The 27,299-nt window shown below is 39.2% G+C and overlaps 1 protein-coding gene across 1 annotated transcript in view; it reads right to left on the bottom strand.

The window, feature by feature from the left end:
• itga8 (integrin, alpha 8) overlaps positions 1-27,299 on the bottom strand; it is a 219,569-nt gene that overhangs the window by 185,711 nt on the left and 6,559 nt on the right. Inside the window, exons 5-7 of the mRNA XM_072575823.1 lie at positions 24,578-24,639; positions 23,107-23,152; positions 1,358-1,483 (exon numbers count right to left, since the gene is read on the bottom strand). Of these exons, the coding sequence (XP_072431924.1) occupies positions 1,358-1,483; positions 23,107-23,152; positions 24,578-24,639 (234 nt within the window). The remainder of the gene's footprint in view (positions 1-1,357; positions 1,484-23,106; positions 23,153-24,577; positions 24,640-27,299) is intronic.

Here is a 27,299-nt window from a genome sequence, read left to right as displayed (position 1 = left end):
TCCTGTGTTCCTGACCTTCCCTTCATCATAAGGTCAGAAGTGGGACTGTTCAATGATAGTTGCACAACTCCTGAGATACTAAAGCAGTCCATGCCCAAATGCACAAGGTTTGGACTGATAAGCAGCAAATAACATTTGTGTCACTTGAATGCCGGGTAATGATCATTTCCAACAAGGAAGAGTCTAACTGTTATCTTTTGACATTCATTAAGACTACTCTATCTCCAAAAATCAATGACTTGAGAGTTACTATTGACCAAAAACTGAACTGGAATAGCCATGTAAATGCTGGGACTATAACAGCTATTCAGAGACGAAGAACCCTGCAGTGAGTAACTCACTCCTGACTCCCCAAATCCTGACCACCATCTACATATCATCGGAGATTGATGGAATACTCTCCAGTTGCCTGGATGAATGGAATTCCAACATCACTCAAGGAGCTGACACCTTCCTGGACAAAGCAGGCGACTTGGTTGGCATCACAGCCAGAAACAACCAATCCCTCCACAACTGAAGTTCAGTAATGTGTACAGTCTACTAGATGTACTGCAGAAATTCACCAAGACTCCTTGGTGAGATCGTACATGCCAACCACAACCGCTATTATCTAGAAGGTCAAACGCAGCAGGTACATGGGAACACCATCATCTATAAAGGTTCCGTCGAAGCCACTCACCTTCTTTATTTGGAAATACAACACTGTTCCTTCAATGTCACTAGGGAAAAATTGAACTCTCTACCTAACTCCACTGTATGCGTACCTATACAATCAACTGCAGTAGTTCAAGAAGACAGCTCACCTCCACTTTCTCAGGAGCAACAAGGGTTGAAAAATAATTGTTGGTCTAGCCGGAGATGCCACTTTCCATTAGTAAATTTTTTAAAAAATTGTACATTCCATCAAATCCCAGAATTATGGCAGGTTGCAAGATCTCTCTATATTGTTATAAGGATTATTCCAAGCAAGTACAATACAACAAACATGAACAGCAGTCAACTATATAGCCCATGAAGCTGGCTTTGTATTCAATAGGGTTATAGTCTTTGCATCAACTCCATTTTCTTGCCTTATTAGATTAAATGGAACAACACCAAATAAACTGAACATAGATCACTGAGGAAACGAATGAACACAGATTAGATACTGAGATAGGGTGGATTATTTGAGTTACATATAGGAGACAGTGACAACTGTGGCTAACTAGACAAAGTTTCAAATGCTATTGAACCCTTTTGAAATCAACTTTTACTATAGTTTGAGTCACAGAATCTTTGATGATAGCCCTCCAAGGGTACTATATTACGCTTTGTTCTGCTTATTGTTAGATTTTAGAAGGTACTTAAAACATCTCACCTAAGTAATTATCATCATAATCAGCAGGAGCCACTCCAGTCTGTCGTTCTCCATTTACTGTCCGTTGCATATCTCTGAAGTCATATCCATTTAAAATTTCAAAGATACCAGCAGTGATCACCTGACCTGTGTCCGGAAACACGGAAAAGATGTAAAGTAAACCACGAAAGTAATATATATAAAACCACAAATGTTTATCATAATAATTTACCATTTACAACATAAACGTAATATGAATACCCAGATTTCACATCTTAGCACAGATCACTTGACATGAAACAAAGTCACTGTTGCAGACTAAAGGTAAAAACCAATGAAAACACTTTTTTTAATTCATTACTTCAAGTGAGATGAAACCAAATGGCTGCCACAAATCCCAAGGAAAATTACTCTGTTAATCTGCAATTTATTTATTGCATCTGCACACAGGATTCAAACTCATAATTCACCACTGATACAAATGTAAACAATGTTAAATCTTTTTAAAAGACTCAGTTGTTGTAAAACAAACAAAGCCAATTCACACACAATAACAACCATTGCCTTTTTTCATTCTGCTTTATGAAGGAATCCTTCCAATGCAGGGATTATATGTGCTTTAGTCAATTCGTGCAACATGAAAACTAGAACTCTGTCCTAGCAACCGACAATACTCACACTGGCAAAATGCTTGACAGGCCGTATTTCAAATTATATGATAACACAATTCAATTAATCTCATAAATGGTATAATTTTGTCATAAACATTTTCTCAAATAAAAGCAAGAAGTCAGTAAACAGCTATGTATTTGTAGCTATTCAGAGTGTGCAGTACAACGTACTCGGTATTGGGAACGGTCTGAAATGGATTTACGAGCATTTCCAAACAACAGCCTAAAATTGATGCTCACAGCGCCACTGCAGAGGTTTCTGGGACCCTCGATGAAATTCAATCCTATCAGGCACCTAATTATCTTCGATCTGAGTTCTCTGGGCCTTTTTAACAAAACTCAACCTCGAGAGAGCTATCGCCCAATCACAGGGACAATATGGAATTTGAGGGCTTGCCACTTATGGAATCCACCATTGGCAGAATACCAGTCGCAGGTAGAGAAGGTTATTAAATGATCCATTAGGACACTGGGCACTGACACTAACTGGGATTTTCCAACTGGCAGTCAGACTCTGTTGTAGTGGCCACAAAACAAACTCCTCTATAAACAAAGACATCACCAGTTCTTTTTACAATATTGAGCTGATATTGGCCCTCCAGCTTCAGAAAGCTACCCACCCTCCTTCATTATATTGACCAATTTCACACTTTGACACTATGGAAATGGATCTCCTGATGTTGACAACCTGACCTGGACACAAAATTCCTGCCCAAAATAGGGCCACAGACATTCTGCAAATGGGCTAGCTCACCATTGAGGTAGGAAGGACCAATCCTGGGGTTTAAACTGATTAATTTGTCAGGGATGTAATTATTTCCTAAAATTAAGTTAGCCTCGGGACACATATGCTGTGGCTCACAATTGCTGCCTGGTCTAAACCTTTGCTTTCTTGGGAGTAAAACTTGCATTAACTCAAAACTTTAGACTCCCTTTTTTAAAGCCAGTTGTACATCAATGATATAGGGCTGAGCTCAGCATGCCCTGGATCATTAGGTGAGAATAGCAACTCAGTACAGATCCAAGATAAATGTGGCCCATTGGTAGCAAACCACAGAATCACAGTTAAGAGGCCTTAGGCAAGCAGGAAGCAGTCAGGTTGCTAATGGGGCACTTTGCTTTGGGAAAAACAGGCCAATTATTTGGCGTCAATTAATCCCTTGGACTTTCTATATTATTTATAGAATGGAAATTACTGCACAAAACAAACACTCTGTTCACCACAAGGGAAGCTATTAAAATTTTTCTGCAACATAATTTTCAACCTTCTGCCCTCAATTGTCATATTGATTTTGTGTTGATCAGTTGGCAAAATCTGAGCAAATCAAAGATGCCAGAAGTGATCAGTCATATTTGCAATTTAATACATTAACCTGGATTATTAATGAATATGAATCTTTCCTGAACACTTAACAAATAATTGGTCAATACATCTTTATTCAAAGCTAGCACTGGTAACTGGAACACAGTCTATGACACAAAAAGGATGAGCTAAAGTCACAGTTGCTCAGTAGAATGACATTAGACCAGAACCCTTTAACAGGTTTACCTAAATTGAATTTATCGGTTCAACATTGTAAAAAGGATTAGTGACATCTTTGTTTATACATGACACCTGGCATTCTGGAGAATTAATCTATTCTTTTGTACCAAAAAAATCCTCTTTGAACCATCTGCTTAAGCATGTTTTCTTTAAACTGGTGCTAAAGCAATGAAGATGAGATCTTTCACCAAAAGCTGTAACTATAGAAATCATCGATTTCTCCTCATTTATTAATGTATGACATAAATGGCAAATTTCAGGGAGACTTCTTGTATAATGACCTCAGATGTTCAGGGATAAGCAAAATAATGGCCCACATCATCCAGTATGAGGAAAGGCCTCATACCCAACACGTGTTGCTGATTAATGTCAGAATCCAAAGGAGGCCTCTGAATAAACACATCCACACAGTGTGTATAGGAAGATTAAACTGCAAAATCCATGATTACATGACAGTGGAATCTGAAGTCCAGAACCGTACAGACTGTTCGCCCTATACTTACCCTGTTTTTTATATGGATTCACTTCAGCATAGTAGTTACAAAACCAGCTGAGAGATATAACTCGAAGTTAAACAGTTGATGTGTAAAGCCTTCCATCTCCCACAGCAATATTCACTTCTCTCCTAAAAAATTACCCCACCCAGCCCTCAACAATGCTTACTCCCCACCCACCCCTTCAATGGTGCTGATCAACTCACCCTGCCTGTAGTAATTCGAACATGGACCAGATGGATCTCATTGATTATGCGATCCGTGAATGGGATTGTTAATCTGGGAGCTCTGGCTGACAGATATAATCAGGAGATTCAGAGAATCTTCTCATGCCAGGGACTGGCTCTGAGCTGATTGGTCAGAGATCTATGTACTGTATGCACATAAATAAAGGGTGACTTGGTGATGGATTATTGGCCTTTTTGCAATTATTTCAGTGGCAATGAGAGAAAACAACAGGCACCTGAACAAAGCTCGGTTGCAAGTCATTTCTTGAGTTGGAGTAAGTATTTCTGGCAACATACCTTTATTTGGGAAGCTTGACTCATTTAACACTGTTGTTGAGGATTGGGGTCAGAATGTGGAAAGAATATGCTATTTTCTTCCGGGCAAATAACATTGGGACAGATGAAAAGCAACAAGCAATCCTGCTTATGGACCCATAGCATTTTTGGTTAATAGGTGTCTAACATTCCCTAAGGCACCAGATACTAAAACCTTTCAAGAGTTAATGGAATTAGTTAAAGAATATTACGATCCCCAAGCCTCCTATAATCCTGAGATATTTCCAGTTTTATTGGGCTGTTCAAGAATGAAGGGAATCCATACCAGGATTTCTGACCAAGACAGCTGGCAGAGGCATGGGATTTTGGGCAAACCCTGAGTGAGATGCTGAGAGACTGTTTCTTTTAGGGAACAAAGTTTAGTTTTGAAACCACGGAAATGGCCTGTATGGGTACAAGGCAAGGTTGACCCGAGGTCAGGCACTGTGACGTACGAAGATTGGGTCGATGTGGTGGACATGAACAAGCATGTGGATCATATGAAAACTACTACCTTGCAAACAGGGCAGGAGCAAACCATACCTGTCCCTCAGAACTGTCTGTCAGAAATTGTGGGTTCTCCCCCTCTGTCTCAAGTCAAGGAAGTCTCAGAGTCTGAAATGAATGCAGCCTCACTACTGTTACTGCTGGAAGAAGAGGAGGAAAATCTCCTGAGATGCTCCTGGCGCAAGAGATGGGCTACAGTCCATTCAATGCTGCCTGTGCCCAAATCAGAGTCAGAGGAACTGGGCCTGGGGAGTGGGGAAGCAGTTGCAGTGATCAGTATGAGGGCCAGATTGATTTAATTCATTACGAGAATCTTGAATGGGGTTGTTGTCCACAGCCAATCAGGGAGCCTTGGTTGACAGTGATAAACAGGGGTTTCAGCGAGTTCATGATTTCAATGTCAATTTCACCAGTTTCCTCATCTCCCCTTCTCCCATCTTATCCCAGATCCAGCCCTCCCATTCAGCAACACCCTCTTGAACTATCCTACCTGTCCACCTTCCTTTCCACCTATCCGCTCCACCCACCATTCTGACCTATCATCATCACACTCTATCTTCATGCACCAATCACATTCCTAGCCACCTTCCCCCATCCCATTTATCTCTCAGTCCCCTTTTCCCTCCCCACCCTCACATTCCTGATGAAGAGCTTATGCTTGAAATGTTGACTCCCCTGCTCCTCAGATGCTGCCTGAACGGCTGTGCTTTTCCAGTGCAACACCTTTTGACTCTGATCGTCAGTATTTGCAGTCCTCACTTTCTCTGGATCATTAAGTGGTTGAGAGAATGTTTTGAACACTGCTGGGAGGGTGGGGTGTGGTGGTGGTGGGGGTGGGGTGGGGTGAGGAAGGTTGAATGAGGGGCAGAGGGAGGAGGATGAATAATGTCACATTGTCGGGGTTGAAGAAGTGGAGTAACTGTTTTTAGAGGAGTGGGATTTGAAGGGGTGTTAACAGTAAATGAAGTCTCAGCATGAGATCATTAATACTTGTGAAGACTATTTTTGGAAATACTTTCTACTTTGAAATAGAACTGGAAATAGCACAACTAACACACAGTTTGGGACACAAATTCGTCAGAGAATGTGTAAACTACTGCCATAAAAATAAGTATGTCATATCTTAGAGTCATAGACTACTATATTACTGAAAGAGGCCCTTCAGCCCATCATGTCTGTACTGATTATCAAGCACTTGTCGACTCTAATCCAATCTAAATCTTGAGTACTTGGTCTGTAGCCTTGTTCTTAAATGTCATGCAATCCCCACCTCTATACCTTTTCAGACAGTGTGTTCCAGAAAGCTATCACCATCTGAGTGAAAAAGTCTTCCCCTAAACGTCCTAACTTAAATCTCTGTTTATTGACTACTCCATGAAGGGTAACATTTCCCCCTATCAGCCCTATCTATGCCCCGCATAATTTTGTACATGTCAATCAGGCATCCCTTTAGCCATCTCTGCTTAAAGGAAAACAATCCCAGGCAATCTCCTGGTGAACTTCTGCACTCTCTAATTTAATTGCATCTTTCCTATAGTGCGGTGCAGAACATAGTACTCTAACTGTAATCTAACTAATGCCTTACACACTTCTATCACAATCTTTTAGCTCTTGTAGTCAATGCTTGACTTCCTTTTTGACCACCTATCCACATGTCCAGTTGCGTTGAAGGACCTATGGAGATGCACACCAAGGTCCCTTTGATCCTATATTTCTCCTAGGGCACTACCATTCTTTGCATATGCCCTTGTCTTGTTAGCCCTTCCAAAATGCATCACCTCACACTTTTCAGCATTAAATTCCAAGTGTCATTGTTCTGTCCATCTGACCAGCCAGTTTATATCATCCTGTAGTCTAAGGCTTTCTCCTTGCTTGTTACCACACCATTAATTTTTGTGTCATGTGAACTTTCTGACCAAACCTCCTACATTTGCATCTAGATTATTAATGTGCACAACAAGCAGCAAGAGTTCCAACAAAAAACCCTGCAATGTAACCCCTGGACACAGGTTTCAAACCTTCTCTGACTATCTTACACTACAAAAGAACAACTGGATTTCAGGAACACTCCACATTTCTGAAGAAGCCCAGGCCATAAATGCAGAGCTTAGTTGTAGTTCAATAACGTAGAAGTGGAGTGGCAACAAAACAATGATTCCAGCCTCCAACACCACCAATCTGTGTCAAATTTAGAGGCGGAGCATTACAGTGCCAATGTGAGGCTCCAAACAGCTCTTCAACAATTTCACATTTGATCATTTATTCTAGGTTTACATTCTACCAATTCCTCAGTCCCTATAAATGTTGATGTTCTTCGTTTTATTAATGAGTTGTGGAGCTTGCTTGCTATTCATTGTAATTTCTTAGAGAAGAATGGGCAAATGTAATAATATAAATGCAGTTGAACAATGCTTTACCAGCAAGACTCAGACTCATGGATATATCCCTCTCCATTTGGCATCTTTCCTTAGTAAGACTTTAGAATTTTTATTTATCTTTTAGTATTTTAACTCTGGAGCAAAACAACTTGACTAACGGATGCAGCAAAGTACAATGCTTTGAAGTTTTACTGGACTGAAGCTCCATCTGCTCTGTCTCACTGCAATGTACAAAAAAATCTGTTTCAAAGAAGAGAAGGGAAGTTTGTCTTTTGTCCTCGCCAATGTTTATATCTTAATCACCATTACCAAAATACATTATTTGAGTGTTGTTTTTATGTGTGATCCGCTTGTGTATAATTTGGCTTCTGCATTTCATGCATTAAGACTATGACTATACTACAAAAATATCTAATCGGTTATAAATTGATTGCAACAGCTGGACGTCACAAAAGGTATTAATACAATTGATCTATCAAGTGTATTACTTTAAGCTTTGTGCATATCTAAACTCCTCTGGGCAAGCACTTTGCAAGATGCCACTTTGCCTAAGTAATGAAATATCAAATCAGGTACTGAACAAGTTGAATACCATCCTGGTCATCATAATGTGGGAAAGGTCATCAACAGTGATGAGCCTGAACTCTTCTCATGGGACTTAGCAATTGTGTTCAAATCCTCATTGCCAGACCCTCAGATATGCTGCACCCTTGTCCTACCAGATGTATGGTGTGGAAAGATATTATAGACACTAAAACACTGAGATAAGTCTCTTTGATTGCTCATTTGGTAAACTTACCAGCCTGAGCTTTCCACTCAACTGTACTTTATGTTTGGTACATTTCACATAAGATCTATTGACCATCCACATTCTTGAGGATAAATAAGTTGCTATTGTGAGTTTCTGCTAATTACAGTCATTTGTGGACCTTCAGGAGGCTGTGGAAACTAAGTGTTTTTTTCAGGACATCAGTTGGAAAATTTGAAAAGCTTTTGATTTTCTTTCTTAATTCACTGAGAACCCAACTGTTGTACAGCAATATAACCATAAAATGATTCTAGGCAGTGTTTAAAAGCCATTTAAAGTTACTTAAAATGGAGTTACTCACAGGTGGTGGACTTCATCTTTTGACTAAAACGCAACTTTTTTTTTGTAATAAGCTTATTTTCAGCTGTATTAACCAAGCAGAACCAAGTTATCTTTATGAAATATATCAACAGATATTTCTCAAACAAAAATACTTCAAAAGTTCAAAACCACTGGATGATTTCATTACATCTTGGCTGGCTTCGGATTGGATTTTGCAAATAAATTTTATTTGGAACTCTTTTAAACAAAAGCACAATTTCAGTTTGTTGTACTTTAGGGAAACTGAGGCAACCGACCACAAGATGGGTTCTAGTTATGTGCTGCCAACGAACTAAACCCGACCATGTAACAAGGTAATCTGACAAGAAATGAGATGATATCAGTGCCAAAGGATCCATGACATGTTATAACACACTACCTCTAATCCTAAATAAGTAAGTCAAGTTCATTTATGTTACCAGGAATGTCAAGCAGTTCCTCAGAGAAAAAGAAAGAGATAGCCCAAAACTAGAGGGCATAGTAATAAGGTGAGAGAGCAAAGATTTAAAAGGGACCTAATAGGAAACTTTTTCACACACAGGGTGATGCACACATGGAATGAGCTTCCAGAGGAAAAGGTAGATGCAGATATGATTACAAACATTTAAAAGACATTTGGACAGATACTTGGATAGGAAAAGTTTAGAGGCATGTGTCCCACAAATGCAGGTAATCAGGACTAGTTCAGTTTCGGAAACCTGGTCAGCAGGAATGGGTTGGGCCGAAGGGATTCCCTGCTGTATATCTCTATGATCTACGTGAAGAAAATTGCACTTCTCCGAACATCCGGCTCATAAGATTGGGTTCTCAAAAGCCGAGGCAAAGACCATCTATAAACCCACAGATCACAAACTCTAGAAAAGTGCAACTGAAAATATCATGCAGTGCAACCACGATTTGAAAAGAATATTGATGCTTAGATAGAATATTCTCAATATTACTGTTTATTGCCTCATCCTTTGAATCATGGAATCAATTAAGTATTCGCATTAAATAGGTTTTGTTGATAGGTTTTATTAGCTGCTAACTAAGTCTATTTATTCAGTATTTTAATACGTCAAATTGTTACTCAAATTGTTTCAACGATCTATACCAAGATTGAGCTAAATCTGGTATTTTTCTGTAGAGGCTATAAACCAGTCATGAAATTAAAATTTGTTAAATTATTATGTTGTCATAAACAAATAGAGTCATAGAGATGTACAGCTGGGAAACAGACCCTTCGGTCCACCTTGTCATGCCGACCAGATATCCCAACCCAATTTAGTCTCATTCACCAGCACTTTGCCCATATCCCTCTAAACCCTTCCTATTCATATACCTATCCAGATGCCTTTTAAATGTTGTAATTGTACCAGCCTCCACCACTTCCTCTGACAGCTTATTCCATACACGTACCACCCTCTGTGTGAAAATATTGCTACTAAGTTCCCTTTTAAATCTTTCCTCTCTCACCCTAAACCTAAGCCCTCTAGTTCTGGACTCCTACACCCTAGTGAAAAGACCTTGTCTATTTACTCTATCCATGCCCTTCATGATTTTATTAACCGCTGTAAGGTCACCCCACAACCTCCAATGCTCCAGGGAAAATAGCCCCAGCCAATCAGTCTCTCCCTATAGCTCAAGCCCTCCAACCCTGGCAACATCCTTGTAAATCTATTAACCCTTTCAAGTTTCACAACATCCTTCCTGTAGGACGGGGACCAGATGTGCACACATATTCCAAAAGTGGCCTAACCAACATCCTGTACAGCCTCACCATGACCTCCCAACTCCTATACTAAATGCTCTGACCAATAAAGGAAAGCATACCAAACACCTTCTTCACTATCCTATCTACCTGCAACTATACTTTCAAGGAACTGTGAACCTGCACTCCAAGGTCTTTGTTAAGCAACACTCCCCAGACCTTACCATTAAGTGTTACTTCCCTGATTTGCCTTTCCAAAATGCAGCATCTCACATTTATCTAAATTAAACTCCATCTGCCACACCTCGATCCATTGGTCCATCTGATCAAGATCCTACTGCATTCGGAGGTAACCTTCTTCGCTTCCAATTTTGGTGTCATTTGCAAACTTACAAACTATATCTCCCACGTTCACATTCAAATAATTTACATAAATGGCGAAAATGCTATAATGCACATCATAGAAGAAGATCTATGTGTTTGACAGACAATTTCTAATATCTCTGTAAAGCTCTTTAATACATTTATGAGCTTTGGGCAAGGAAAAACTGGGGTCAGTGTAATGCTTGCTGTGCTTAAATATTAATTAAAAGCTAAGATTTATTACTCTAAACATTAACCTGGCTGAATTTCATGTGTGCACCTCAAATATTTATATATATTAATCTATGGACCAGACTAAATCCCCTCAAAATATATTAAGAAGATAGCCTAGACCCTAACCTTTTTTATTTTAAAGGCAAGTGTAGGAGGTTGCATTCCAGATGCAATTCGATTGGTCAAACTATCCAATTTTAAACAAACATACTTTACTTTACACTACAGTTAAAATTCAGATAAAATAGAAATAAAAGAATTAGCTTAACTTTGACACTATCAAAATACTTAACAAAATAATATATATGTTAATTGCTATTAATTAACTGTTCCAATATAGTAACATTCCATAAACACACTCTTGGCAAAGGCAAATTCAGTAAAATAGATTGTCTGATATGCAATTCTAGGAGCAGGAAGAGAATCTCAGCTTTTAGCTGTAACTGAGAGAGGAATAAGAGCTTTCACATCCAGCTTCAATATCCCAGCAACTACAGAAAGATGAAACAATAAGTCCTGGTTCTGTGGGAGCTTCACCCCACCCATTCAGGCTGCTTCTATTTTTTCACATAAAAAAAAACCCAAGGCCTTACAAGCCAATTACTTTATTAGCTTTGAGCAGATGGTTCATCACCTCCCACTCAACCTTCTCTCACAAAAAAAAAGGACAAAATACACCTCTTAAATCGAAAGTGTCATCACAACTGTTATCCATATTGATGAAATTACATTCTTTCTGAAACTACTTTCTATTACATGGGACAAAACGATCATAAGAGAAGGGAACAGAAGTAGGCCACTCAGTCCATCAAGTCTCCTCTGTCATTCAATAGATTATGGCTGATATGATAATCCACAACTCCACTTTACTGCCTTTTCCCCATAAGCATTGATTCATTTACTGACTAAAAAAAAATCTGATTGTCTCAGCCTTGAATACACGTAAGAACATCACCTCAACAGCCCTCTTCATAAAGAATTCCACAGATTCACGACAGAAATTTCAATTTTAACATGATACCAAGTTACACCACAAATAAAATGTCTTCACTTACAATACAGTCTAGACATATAAGCTTTAATAAAGTATAATCAGTAACTAAAACACATCTCTAGTGCTTTCACTTCTTTTAAATTATTCGCGTTTCAATCCTAAAGAGTCTAATGAATCAACAATCTTAAAGAGAAATGCTTTGCTTTGCAATGTTACTCTCCCTCCTTTCAAATTCTCAACCCGAAGGCACCAATGCAGAAGTTCCTCAAAGTCCATTTTTATTTTAATTGATCAGGGAGTCAAAGGTTAGAGTAAGCGGACTGGGAAAATAGAATTGAGACCATAACCAGCTCAGCCATGATCTTACCGCACAGTAGATAGGCTCAAAGGTCCATCCTTACACCTAAATCCTATATCCCTATGTTGAAAGAAATCTAAAGAATGTTTTTCCATTTATCATATAAATATACAGGAAGTGATTTCTACAGGATTCTTTAGCTTGCTTGCTACACTGTTGGATGAACAATGGAAGATTCAGATAAACCAGCAGGAACAGAATTTTCCCATGATTTCTATGATTTTTCTATCAATGTTACAGAGGAAAAATCTGGGAATTCCTGAGGAGACTCATCCCCATTGTCAACTGAAGGCTTTCCTTTACCAATAATGAGAAGCAGGTTTGATACAGTTTTCCTTCCAGTCTTTCATGAAAATGTTAACATTTTAAATAAAAAGCAATGAATAGAAAAATCACAGCTAGTGAAATGCATGCCATAGTATATGTTTAGAAAGCAAAAATAGAACAGAAATTGGCTTGTGGTGACTGCTAATAAATCAGAAGAGGAGTTCTCTACCACAGTAAGTGGCTGAGGCAAAAAAACTGAATGTTTCAAGAAGGAGTTAGATATAATTCTAAGGGCTAAAGAGATCAAAAGTTATGGAAGGAAGGCTGAAACAGGATACTGAGTCAGGTGATCAACTATGATCATACTGAATGGCCGAACAGGCTTGGGAGGACCGAATGGTCTACATCTGCTCCTATCCCCTACGTTTCTAACAGCGTAAGCAGCTGTGATAAAGGAGGGTGGCAGGGGGAAGGGGATAAATATTTGTGGGTAAGGTGATGGAAGCTGAGAGGAACAGGACTGTGAGTGGGATGGGGACAACAGTGATTGAGAAAAACATATAAGTTCTAGTTGGTCACAATTATGGTGTTGGGAGGTATACTTCTGAGGGAAAAGCAGTTTGTAGCATTCTAAAATGGAACTGAAGTCTCTATCATATTTGGGTCTGCCTAACTTGGATTGCTTTTCTAAAATACACATTCCACGCCACGCCAGCACAGTTTGTTTTACTTAAGCTGGTTAATATAAGTAGTTTCCATTTTTTTTAAAAAAGGATGATAAAGGTCAGCATGTTTAATACTTATTTTCAAAACAGCTTCAATCTTTTATCTTCATTTGACAGTCAGTTATTTTGGGGGAAAAAAGGCACAAATGGAAAACGGAAAGCAGACAAGATCAGCTAAAAAAATGGACAAATTGCCTCACAGCCTAAACTGAGACATGGAGGGTGACCATTTGGTGTGATCTTGACAGCTGCCTGTGTGACTGTACAACAACACTTATGTAAAAAGAGAATAAAATTGGGAGAGGGGAGAAAAAACAAAATGCTGACAAGGCAATAAAAAATAAATCTCAGCTGAGCATCCCTGAGTTGTTACCGGATTTTGTTGAACCATAAACAGCAAATTCAATGCAATTTCCATCTTCCTCTCCATCCAATTCGTTTGGCAGAAATTTATGAACTGAAGTTAGATAATCACATTTATTTTCAGTTCACTAAGCGTGTTCTTTGGACTGTTCTCAGATGAAACGGAAGAAAAACGAAACTATTTTTCCAACAAATAGATGGAATCAAATGCACTGACCTTTACCATCCTGCTTTTTAAAATGGAAACTACTTATTTTATCCAGCTTAAATAAAATAAACTGCGGTGGAAATTATTTACTATTTAGACTACAGTGTATTTTAGAAAAGTAATCAAAATTAAGTTGTCAAAATAGGCTACAGACATTATTTTCACTTTAGAATATGACCAGATTTGAGATTTTCAAATGAAAATCCGAGTCAAGCTTCTAAAGCCAGATTTGCTGAGACATATATTAGACATGCAAGGATGGCGCCTACATCCAATTTCTCTGGAATAAATGTAAAGTATCCAAAATACAGACAGAAAATTGTGAAACCCAGCAGATTACCAGGATCTATAGAGAGAGAGAAATAGACTTCATAGGCTGGATTTTACCAGCTGAACTGTGAACCTGATTTTGAGACCATTTTAGTGTCCTGACCCTGTAGTAATCATCTTTTACTATGTCTTACACAAATGAAGTGCATTGACTCCATTTACTTGAAGCCTTCTGTTACATCAATGCAGAATTAAACTAGAACAGTAATCACAGAGTGATCTCAAGTCACGGCCAATGTCCAGGCTGCTGGAATGTAGAGTCTTTGTGGCCTCTGGTCACATGAATATAGTCAGGTCCAGGTTCATCTCCATGTTGGATTTCTTAAAGGGACGTCATTCTTAAACACATCCCGCTCATGGTCACTGTGCAACATCCAGCAGAACATGCAGTGTGTGACTCATCAGTGGCTCACTTCTGTGGGTTAAAGGTCAGCAGGCATGGTCAGGAAGCAAGAACAATAAATGGAGCCCACCTCATTGAGAGCTTGTGTCAGTCATCAAGATGTTTCGAGGTAAACTGTATCACTACATATATTACAATAACATACTTATTCTATGAATAACTGTAAGGTAATGCAACTTTTTTTTCTTTTCAAAATTTTTCTATTTTGTATCTAAGATTTGTACTTAGGTACTTTGATTGTACTCTTACACTTCTGTACTTAACTATGTGTGACAATAAATCTAATTCTAATTCTACAGAATGTATAAGAGTAGAGAGCATCAACATGACAAATATGTCAAGCTGCCCCATGATCATTATCCCATGAGGTCCTGATAGAGGCAGTAAGAGCCTGCAGAAATGATTTATTTCCTGAAAGTAGCAGGAAGAAGCCAGGCATACGGCATGACTGGCAGATACCTGATAAGATCAGCAGCTTTGTGTGGTGAGCAGGACAGGGATCCCATTGAGAAAGTTGTTAATGATTCTCTGAGATCTGACAATTTGGTTAAGATGCCCCATCTAGCTGGCAGCCACGTACCAATCCAATTCTGAGCAGAAGGCCTTTCAAGCAGGCACTGCCCTGGAACATCTACAACATGTGCCCATGTCAACTCCTCGAATGAGTGATTAAATCCACAGGAAGGGAATTGCCAAAATCAGTACGCAGGAATGTGCCTCCTGATGTGCCTCATGCTCAAATTCTGTACAACCCTGGGACTCTAACAGTATAGACAATGATGGAGGGGAGGCTTTTGACATTAACTGCTGAACTCGGGATGGATATTTGGCAGAAAGAGGGTGAGATCTACTTGTCCTGGCCTGCAAGTGTTTTGAAACACTTCTGCATTTATGTTGTTGATTTCAGTAGTTTATAACTGGTGATCAGCCAGATATCTGAAGAACCAGTTACTAAGAAGTGGAGGTTGAGTAATTGATGTGTTTTCTTCTTAACAGGTCCAATGTTGGTGGAGCAGCAGAGGGCAATAATAGAGCCTATGACCGCTTCAGATGTTCCCTGAAGGTCTGTCATAAACATGGCAGTGTCTCAGTCTATGAACAGATGAGGGGCTGGCCTCCACATTCACTTGAGCAACAGTGAGAGCACTCTGTAATAAAATTCCAACAGTGGACAGTGAAGCAATCTTTGAGGTCATTACTTTGGGGTTGACTTGATGCAGTTGGCAATGTTTTTGGAATGAAATGCAAAGACTTCAGACTCATGCCTATACTGTTTTGCTATTACTGTTAGCAACACAATTAGCCCTTACGTCAATCTTGAAGCAGGATTTTGTCCAGTTTTTCAGGTTGATAATCTTTTTGTCCAAACTGAAAAACAGTAGTAATGTAATAGATTTAAGCAAGAACAGAGACAGGAAAATGGGGAAGAGGGAAGAATAAATGAGAAACCTACTAATAGGATGGAAGACAGGAGATTAAAAGTAAAGGAATAAAACTCTGTCAAAGTGGAGACAGGAATATGACAGTTAAAGAAACAAATGATACATCTGAAGGAGTTAATAAACTAAGATAGCAGAATCAGTATCAATAGGTACAGTTAAAAAAAGGGAGCTGAGAGGATGATCCAAAATAATTGAAATCAGTGTTGAACGTGAATGCCTCTAAAGTGATTAATCAAAAGCTGAAGCTCTACTCCTCAAACTTATGTTGAGTTTCATTTGAAGAGTGTAAAACATGTTGCAGCTATATATGCCCTTGTTAGGCCACATTTGGAGTATTGTGTGCAGTTTTGGTCGCCACGCTACCAAAATGACATGGAAGCTTTGCAGAGAGTGCAGGAAAGGTTCACTAAGATGTTGTCTGGTCTCAAGGGTTGCATGGCTATGAGGCAAGGTTAAAAAGGCTGGGATTGTTTTCACTGGAAAGACAGCATCTGAGAGGATACTTGATCGAGGTCTACAAAATCATGAGATAAAGATAGGGTGGATAGTCAGAGGCTTTTGCTCAGGGTTAAAGGTTCAATTGCAAGGGGACACAGGTGCAAGGAAGGGGGAAAGTTTAAGGGAGATGTGTGCAGGAAGTTTTTCATGCAGAGAGTGGTAGGAGCCTGGAACACAGGAGATGGTGGAAGCAAACACATCGGCAACATTTAAGAGGCATCTGGATGATTATATGAATAGGGAGGGAATAGAGGGATATAGAGTGACTAAGTTTGGTTTTTAATTTAGTTAGAGCATGATTATTAGCATAGGCTTGCAGGGCCAAATGGTCTGTTCCTGTGCTGTACTTCTCTTTGTTCTTTGCTCCAACAGACAGGCCAGTAGGACAGTACAGACAAGGATTAAAATGATAGGTGAATGGATGCTTGAGGCACAGTTGTAAACTGAACAGAGGTGCCCCTCAAATCTGTAATTAAAATTGTGTTCGGTCTCTCTGCAGTCTACAGGAGATTGCGTTATTAGCAGCAAATCCAATTTATAAAATTGAAGGAAGCTAGTGTAAGGTGCGTTTATAGGCACTGTACAGTGGCAATGCAGCATGTAAAAATGGAGTTGCTGCATCTCAAGTGCATAGAAGACGGTTTGTGAAGGGGAGGAGGTGATTGAGAAGCAGACCGTGGCGTCAAAGGTGGAATGGTCTTTTGGAATGTTGAAAAGACCAGCAGAAGGGAAGGGGCGCTTGTTGGTGGCATTACACTGGGGGTGTCAGAAATGGTGAGAATGGTGCAGCCGAGTGGTGTGGAAGGCACATATAACAGGATCCCTATTGTGGAAGGTTGTACCATCTGAACAGGTGTAGAGATAGAAAATCTGAGAGATGGGATAAAGTTCCTACAATAGGTACAGTTCGAGGAAGTGCAGTGATAGTAATGGTAGGAGTCTGAGGGAGCAAGATGGGCCGAGGAGTGCCAGATTTAATTTAGATAAATGTGAGGTGTTGCATTTTGGTAGGGCAAATCAGGGCAAGACCTACATGCTTAACAGTAGGGCCCTGGGCAGTGTTGCTAAACAAAGAGCCTGAGCGTTGCAGGTGCACAGTTCATTGAAAGTGGAGTCGCAGATAGAGAGGGTGGTGAAGAAGGCATTTGACACACTTGCCTTCATTGGTCAGTGTACTGAGCATAGGAGTTGGGATGTCATGTTGCATTCTACAGGTCATTGGTGAGGCCACTTTTAGAATACTTCATTCAATCCTGGTTTCCCTGCTATAGAACATATGTTGTTAAACTTGAAAGGGTTCAGACAAGATTACAAGGATGTTGTTGGGAGGGTTTGAGCTAAAGGGAGAGGCTGTATAGGATGGGGCTAGTTTCCCTGGAGAGTCGGAGGCTGAGGGGTGACTTTACAGAGGTTTATAAAATCATGAGGGGCATGGATCCAGTGAACAGCCAAGGTCTTTTTCCCAGGCTAGGAGAGATCAAAACTCGAGGGCATTGGTTTAAGGTGAGAGGGGAAAGATTTAAAAGAGACCTGAGGTGCAACGTTTTCACGCAGAGGGTTGTGTGTGTGTGGAACGAGCTGCCAGAGTGGTGGTAAAAGACATCTGGCTGGGTATATGAATATGAAGGGATTAGAAGCATTTGTGCCAAATGCTGGCAAATGGGGCCAAATCTATTTTGGATATCTGGTTGACATGGACCAGTTGGACCAAAGGACCTGTTTCTGTGCTGTATAACTGTATGACAAGCTGTCACAAAATTACAGGGCTAGTTATATACCCCACCAGGCCTGCTATCTTCTCCGATTGTGTTTAGGTAGATGGTCATCCAAATTGACAAAACTGGAACTAAAATTAAAGCTTAGATCTGAAGTTAGCATTTCAAAATGATTAAAATACTGATCTACTTCTACGTGGATGATCAAAAATTATAATAGATAGTAAATGGTAATACAAGAGTAATCTAATCATCAGGCTCATTTGGCATGACAAAGAGAGAAAAATGGTGTCTTTATAATCAGTGTTGAAATCCTGAAAGAATCATTTGGGGTGACAGCCTGGTATCTGTAATTAAATATACACCCATTTATTTTGTTGGATGATTTATTTTATTGGAGGTTCTTTTTATGCTGATACTGCAAGACAAGTGATAGTGCACTCTGTGCCTTTAATTTGTTAAAATGCTAGTGGGAAAACCAAACAAATATAATATTATTCCTGAAGTTTCAGTGAGATTCTATAATGATTAAACTTTATCTTGGGTAATAAACAGGTATAGTGGATTGGAATGCAGTAGCATACAAAAGGAGGGAGATGCTATCATGTTATTTGAACAGTTTAGCAATGACATAAGATGTGCTATTGTCTTTCCAGAGGGAAAGAATGGCTTAAAAAAAAGTAATAAATAAATATACTGGTCCTCCATTTGAAGTATACAAGATGAATTGGATTAGTATGTCTCATCCTCCAGCTTTGCTGTTAATTTCTTTGAAATCTGAGTCAACATTCCTTGCAAAATACAAATATGTGAAAAGGGGAAGAAAAGAGAAATGTAGTTTTTAAGTTGGGGAGTTGTCTTTGTTCTCGAAAGCCAGAATCGAGAGTCTCCAAGCTGTGTTGCCTGCCTGGTGCCCAGGTACAGGATTTCTCAAAAGGACTGCAGAGGAACTTGGGAGTGGGAGGGGACAGATTCAGTTGTTGTAGTCCATGTAGACACCAACAATACAGACAGAAGGAAGAAAGTGCTCCTGCTGACGGAATATAAACAGCTAGGGGCTAGACTAAAAAGCAAAACAGGAAGGTAATAATCTCTGGATTAGTAACTGATTCATAAAATAATTTGGCACAGGATCAGCACGCTTAAAGAAATAAATGTGTGGTGCTAAGATTGGTGTGGGAGAAATGAGTTCAGAATCATGGGCCATTAGCAGTAGTACTGGAGAAGGAGGGAGCTGTTCTGAAGGAACGGGCTCCACCTGATTCATACTGGGATCAGAATCCTGGCGAATCACTGGCCATATGGATAGGGTTTTAAACTGAATAGTGGAAGAATAGGTTCAATTGCTTGGAAAAAGTTAAACATGGAGGCAGGTCCAGCAGAGGTTATTAAAGCTTCTAGAACAAGTAACAGGACAGACAGTATGGAAAAGGTCAGGAATCTAACTTCAAGCTTAGCAGTTAAGGAGACACCTATGTGAAGGAAAGCAGTCAATGCAGAACTGAATGTGTTGTACTTAAATGCACACAGAATACGAAACAAGGTAAGTGATCTTGTAGCACAGATTGAAGTTGGCAGGTATGATATTGTGGGTATCACAGAGACATGGCTGCAAGGGGATCAGGGCAGGGGACTAAATATCCAAGGACATGTGTCCCATTGAAAGGAAAATTGAGGGGTGGATTGCCTTATTAGTGAGAAATTAAATTAAATCCATAGCAATAAGTGATACAGAGTCAGAAGGTAAAGAATCTGCAAGAGTAGAGTTGAAGGACTGAAAAGGGAAAAAGAACCTGATGGGAGTTCTGTGCAGGCCCCCTAGAAGTAGTCATGATGTGGGGAAGAAAATCAGGAAATAGAAAAGACATGTAAGAAAGGCAAGATTACAATAACAATGGGGGACTTCAATATGCAGGTGGACTGGGGAAATTGGATTGTTACCAGATCTTGAGAAAAGGAATTTGTGGAATGTCTACAAGATGCTTTTTTGGAGCAGCCTGTGGTAGAGTCCACAAGGGAACAGGTAATTCTGGATTTAGTGATGTATAACATGGCAGGCTTGATTAGGGAGCTTAAGGTGCAAGAAGCTCTGGGGGCAGTGACCATAATATGATAGAATTCGCTGTGTAGTTTGAGACGGAGAAGATGAAATCAGATGTTACAATATTATGATTGAGTAAAGGTAACTACCAAGCCATGAGGGAGGAGCTGGCCAGAGTTAATTGGAAGGAGAGCAGAACAGGGAAGATGGTAGAGCAAGAATGGCAGGGGTTTCTGGGAGTAATTTGGAAGGCACAGCAGAAATTCATCCCAATGAAGAAATAAACTTGAAGGGAGGATGAGGCAATGATGGCTGACAAGGGAAGTCAGACAGAGCATAAAAGCAAAAGAAAAAGCATACAATGTGGTGAAGATTTGTGGAACGCCAAAGGATTGGGAAACCTTAAAAAAAAAGCAGAGGATAATTTTAAAAAGCATTAAGGGGAAGAGGTGATGAAAAGAAATATGAGTGAAAGCTAGCAATATAAAATAAGATTGTATGAGTTTTTTTTAGGTATCTAAAATGTAAGAGAGAGGCAAGAGTGGATATTGCACCACTGGAAAGTGAAGCGAAAGAAATAGTGATGGGCCATGAAGAAATGGCAGAGAAACTAAGTAAGTACTTTGCATCGATTTTCACGGTGGAAAACACCAGCAGCATACCAGAACTTCAAGATAGTCAGAGGCAGAAGTCAGTGTGGTAGCCATCACTAAGGAGAAGATAGTGGAGAAGCTGAAAGATCTGAAGATGGATAAATCACCTGGACCAGACGGAAGGATCTGAAGGAGCATGCTTAGAAGATTGTGGAACATTGGTGGTGATCTTTCAGGATCATTGAAGTCAAATATGTTCCCAGAAATGGATAACATAACACCTCCTATGAAGAAGGGAGGGAGGTAGAAGCCTGGAAACTAAGGCTGTTTAGCCTGACTTCGGTCCTTGCCAAGATTTTAAAGTGGTTATGAAGGACGAGTGGATGCTGTACTTGGACGTGCACAGTAAAATAGAACTGAGTCAGTACGGCTTCATCAAGGGGAGGTCTTGTCTAAGAAATCTATTAGGATTCTTTGAGAAAGTAATGAGCAAGATTAGACAAAGGAGAGCCAATGGGCATGATCTATTTGAATTTTTGGAAGGCCTTTGACAAGACGCCACATAAGAGGCTGCCAAATAAGATAAAACACCATGGTGTTGGGGCAAGGTATTGGCAAGGATTGACTGACTGGCAGAAGACAGACAGTAGGTATAAAAGGGTCTTTTTCAGGATGGCATCTGCTGACTAGTGGAGTCTTGCAAAGGTCTGAGTTGGGACCACAACTATTCACATTCTACATTAGCGATCTGCACAATGCAACTAAGGGCATTGTTGCTACATTTGCAGATGACACAAAGATAAGTAGAGGGACAGATTTTGTTGAGGAAGCAGGGAGACTGGAGAAGCACTTGGAAAGGCTAGGAGAGTGGACAATGAAGTGGCAGCTGGGAAAACGTGAAGTTATGCACTTTGGTAGGAAGAATGAGATATGGACGATTTTCTGAGTAGGAAAAGGCTCCAGAAATCTCAAACACAAAAAAACTTTGGTGTCCTAGTCCAGGATTATTTTAAGGTTAACATATACGTTTCAAATGGCAGTCTGGAAGACAAATGCAATGTTTGCATTAATTTCGAAAGGGCTAGAATAAAAGAGCAGGGATATACAGCTGAGGCTGACCACATTTGAAATATTGTGGAACCCTGTATCTAAGGAAGGATGTGCTGGCATTGCAGAGATTCTGGAGGAAGTTTACAAGAATGATCCCAGGATGAAGAGCTTGTCATATGAGGAGCAGTTGAGGACTTTGGATTTCTACTTGATGGAGTTTGGAAGGATAAGGGGGGAATCTCATTTTAACTTCAAGAATACTGAGACGCTTGGACAGAGTGAATGTTTCCACTAGAAGAGAGATTCAGACCTGAGGACACAGTCTTAAAATAAATAAGTAACCCTTTAGAACTGAGGTGAGGAGGAACTTCAGCAAGAGGGTGGTTAATCTATGGAACTGTTGGCTGCAGAAGGCAGTGGAGTCCATGTCATTGTGTGTACTTAAGACAGAGAGAGCTAGATCTTGTTTGGTAAGGGGATCATGGGTTATGGGGAGAAACATATCAGCCATGATTGAATGGTAGAGCAGATTTGATGGGCTGAATGGCTTAATTCTGAAAGTGAATCTTATGGTCTTATGAAGCAGATATCACAACAATCTTGATGGGGACATTTTTGATCCAATCACATTCAACTGAAAATCAGAATTAGACATGCTGGCGCCATGACACGATTTGGCTCAGTTGAGTTCGGATTTTGAGGAAAGCGTGTGCACAGCACACCTTAGGATCATCTTCAACACTTTGGCATTTTGCAGTGCCCCATGAATGATCAGTGACTTACTTCGACTCCTCTGCATGTCCAACCTAACATTTGGTAATTAGGTTGATTTGAGTCTACACAATGGGAACTGCACTATTCATTAAGATGTTCCTATTATATGAATGGCATAATTAAACAATTACTCTGTGCAGAATATTTTCGATCACACTTTGATTTACATTTCAACATTACTCATTATCCTGTGCCTTTGCAAAAAGAATGTAATCAAGTTTCCTCATAATGGACATTTATGCATAAAAATAATTAAAGAGGCTAATACTGAGCAGCCATATCAATACATAACAATATCAAATCACATTATACCCTCAAAGTATATTGAAATTTGGATGATTGGCAACCATGCTAAATTAATAGTGACTTTGTTGTTCTGCAATTACACTGCCTAATTCACAGCTGTGCTTGTATTTCCCCATTTTGAACTAAATCTGTGAAAGATATTGTTGACCTACCTTGCCAGTAAAAGCTGCCAGGTCCTCCAAGCACCAGGTACCCATTCTAGAAAAATCATCAAATTGTGCAAAGTTAGCTTTTTTCTACACATTAGCTGGCAATATTTACAAAGCAGATATGTTGTGGACCAATCATACATAAATTAAAGAATATCGTTAGATATTGAGAATATCATTAAATGCAATGAAAAAAGTTCAAGTCTGATCATAACCCTGTCTATAAGGTTTATATGGCTTGCTATCATAACACAGAAAGTTAAATATGTTCTAAGGGACATGCACAGTAACACAATATTTCACAAAAAAAGCTCCAGATGTCTGTATGAGGCCAACTCTATAACCCTGCATCATAATAGTATCATGCTCTTCTCTATTTAAACTGGCAGAAATTGCTTGAAAAATATGAGCAACATCGGACTTATATAATGCTAAAAGTTGTGAATCAATTGAATCTAAAACATCAGGGTTTCAGAACTCCTGAATGCTCTTTTCTAACAGCTGCCTGGACATGCTGTAATTTCCAAAGTTTCATGTTTGGGTATTTCATGGATATTGAAAGTCTGTGGTATGCGATTTCATTTTCAATTTACTCATTTTACTTACTGCAGGCAGGTGCTTAGCACAAATTTCACACCCTCTCATAAACCTCCCACATTACCCTCAGTTTAAGATATTCCTTTTCAACCAAGTTAACCTTCTTGACCTATATATACTCAATTGCTTTAAACGTCTGCACTTGAATTAATTTAAAATCACTTGCCCTTGCACACTTTGGTAACTGTCCTGAAATACTTCATCACTTCATGTTGTTCTGTTTTGTTTTCAAACTGCAGAAACAATGGCTAATATTGTTTTGAATCAATGGATTTGAGTTGTTATTGTAGCAAACTTTGTTGTAAACCTACTTTACTCAAGTAAATTGGGCTTGATCAGATTGTTAATTCATTCTGTTATTAAACACTTATCAATATACACTGTAGAGATAATGTGACTAACCAGATGCTATTCAAAATAATATCTATTTTTAAAATTACAATAAATGCTGCAGTATTGTGGTATTAGGAAAATTGTATGAAGTTTTGGTAATCACATTTTGTTTCAAAATATGTACAAGATGTTGTTTCCTTGACCTCACACTTGTTCTTAATACTCAGTGTTATGTCTTGTTTCACATCCAAGCATAGTTATTATATTACTATTGGAAAGGCCTGCATTAACCAGAAAATGATATCACCACTAAAGTCAACAAAGATTGTCTGTGTCACTATCATCTGACCTTTGAAGTTTTATCCAGTTGAAAACAAAAAGTCAGCAAGTATTTAAATGGCACGACCCCTTCTCAGTGCAGGCAGCTGAATATACCTTGCAGAGCAAGCCATTGTTTTTCATCTACATACACAAATGGTATATAATTCAAGATTTCTGTTAGGTTTTCTACATTAAACAAAGTAAAATGCAATGACATGTTTACCTGGGTAAAATCAAGGCTAAATCCTGCTTGACAAAAACCCTGACCTTCAGGATCTGGTTGATCTGAAATTGGTATAAAATGTACATTACTTGCATAAATCACACATGATTTTATTACCTTTTGCCTCCATAATATGACATTAATAGCTTCTAGAAATGTTTAAAAACATACAGGTGCACCAGCGAGCAATCCTATTTTGCTGGTGTTTGGTACAAATATTATGCTGTCTGCTATATAAAAAACAATCTAGACTAAGGCAGGGTCATCCAATGTATTCCCTATCATTTTCTTTATTCATTCATGCTATGTGGGCTTCACTGACAGGGTCAACATTTATTGCTTATCCCTAGTTGTCCTTTAGAAAGCTGGTGGTAAGTTGCCTAATTGAACTGCTGCAGTCAATTTGATGTAAGTAAACTCACAATGCCACTGGGGGAGGTCCAAGATTTTAAGCCAGCAATAGTGAAGATATATTCCTAAGTCAGGGTGGCGAGTTGCGTGGAGAAAAACTTGCAGGTGGTGGTGTTCCCACTTACCAGCTGTCCAGTCCTTAAAGATGGTACAGGTTGTGGATTTGGAAGGTACTTTCTAAAGATCCTTGTTAAATTGCTGCATTGCATCTTAGTGGTGGGAGGAATGGATGTTTGTGGAGATGGTGCCAATCAAGTGGGTTGTTTTTTCCTGGATAGTGTCAAGGCTTCTAGAGTACTATTGGAGCTGATCTCGCCCAGGCAAGTGGGAAGTATTCCATCACTCTCTTGACTTGTGCTTTGTACGTGGTGGACAGGCTATGAGGAGTCAGAAGGGAAGTTACACACCGCAGGACTCCTAAACCCTCACCTACTCTTCTAGCCACAGTATTTATGTAGCATCCAGTTCAGTTTCTGGTTAATGGTGAACCCTAAGATATTGATGGCATTAAATTTGAATGATTGAGGAAATAGTTAGATTCTCTCCTGTTGGGAATAGTCATTGCCTCATTCTTGTATGATGCAAATGTTCTTTGCTGTTTGTCAGCCTAAGATTAGATGTTGTCCAGATCTTGCTGCATTTGGACAAGGACTGCTTCAGTATCTGAGGAGTCATGAATGGTTGTAAACATTGTGTCAACAAACATCCCCAATTTTGACTTTAAGATGGAGGGAAAGTTATTAATGAAGCAACTGAAGATGGTTGGACCTAGGACATTGCCTGAGGAACTGCTATAGAGAAGTCCTGGATCTGAGTTGACTTAGGTCTGACAAGCTAAACTACCTTCATGTGCACTGGCTTTAGAATCCACTCCTCTACAGCAAAGATATCTATCCACCAGAACCCTGACTGAAAAATATCACAGCTTTTCTGATGAGATTAGGCAAAGTTAAAAATCAAATTGCTGTTCAAAGCTGTTTAAATTTTGAGCACTCCATCACATTTAGTACATTATCATTCTAAATTCATTAAAATGTTACTCCTAATAAATGCTGCAGTGTAGGAAATTATACCTGATTCATTTTAGTGTAAATTCTCATCGCAGTGACTTCTTCACTTAAACTAAAAACTCTAATGCATCTCTAAGCATATATCAGATTAGGGATTTTTTTGCAACAGCTTCAGTTCTTTGAATAACCTGATTCATCACAGTGGTTAGCATATTGCTCATGATATGAGATGCCAGTGCTGGACTGGGGTGGACAAAATCAGAAGCCACATGATGTCAAGTTATAACCCAACAGGTTTATATCAAATCACAAGCCTCTGGAGCACTGCTGCGTTATCATGTGACATCACTTCATCTGTCGAAGGAGCAGTGCTCCAAAAGCTTGTGATTTTCAATAAACTTGTTGAGTTATAACCTGGTGTTGTGTGACTTCTGACTTAGAGGCCAAAGCAGAGTACCAGCAATTTAAACCATAGCTTTGATTAACATGTTTGACTCCATCAAACAAATCATGGGATTACCTAGCCTGGGTCCTAGCACCTGAAGATCTAGGAAGTTGAGGAATGTTAAATTAGAAGAGAAAACATAACACATGGATCTGTGGAAAACATGAAAAATTGCCATGGAGTTCAATATTTTACATTCCTAAGTGATGCTGACTGCAGAGGATTTGACCACCACCATATAGAATGCTAGTGTACATGTTTCATCATATGTGATTTACTATCTTATGCAGCATAAGTTCCTATGAAATTAGTGTATTGAATCTCACATTTCGAATAATATTTCTAAAATGTTTGCAGTGTCTATAGTAATGAATGGAACTGCATTCTCATTAGCAATTATATTAAAATATTAGAAACATTTATGAGCATAAGATAGATTGATAGCAAAGCTACTTTAACAACATTGAAACATTATTTCTTGTTTTATTCTCCTGGCATATTTATTCTTTATATGTACTACCCAAAATTTTTCAAACAACATAGTTCACTACTTTTTAATTGTAAGCATATGATGTGAACATAGGAGGTATAGTTAGTAAGTTTGCAGATGACACCAAAATTGGAGCTGTAGTGGACAGCAAAGAAGGTTACTTCAGAGTACAACAGGATCTTGATCATATGGACCAATGGACTGATGAATGGCAGTTGGAGTTTAACTTAGATAAATGTGAGTTGCTGCATTTTGGAAAGGCAAATTACAGCAGGACTTATACACTGAATGGTAAGTCCTGGGGAGTGTTGCTGAACAAAGAGACCTTGAAGTGCAGGTTCGTTGTTCCTTGAAAGTGCAGTTGCA

This window comes from Chiloscyllium punctatum, chromosome 8 (genome assembly GCF_047496795.1).
Source record: "Chiloscyllium punctatum isolate Juve2018m chromosome 8, sChiPun1.3, whole genome shotgun sequence".
In the NCBI taxonomy this organism is placed as follows: domain Eukaryota; kingdom Metazoa; phylum Chordata; class Chondrichthyes; order Orectolobiformes; family Hemiscylliidae; genus Chiloscyllium; species Chiloscyllium punctatum.
This window is presented reverse-complemented; position numbering and strand designations above follow the sequence as displayed.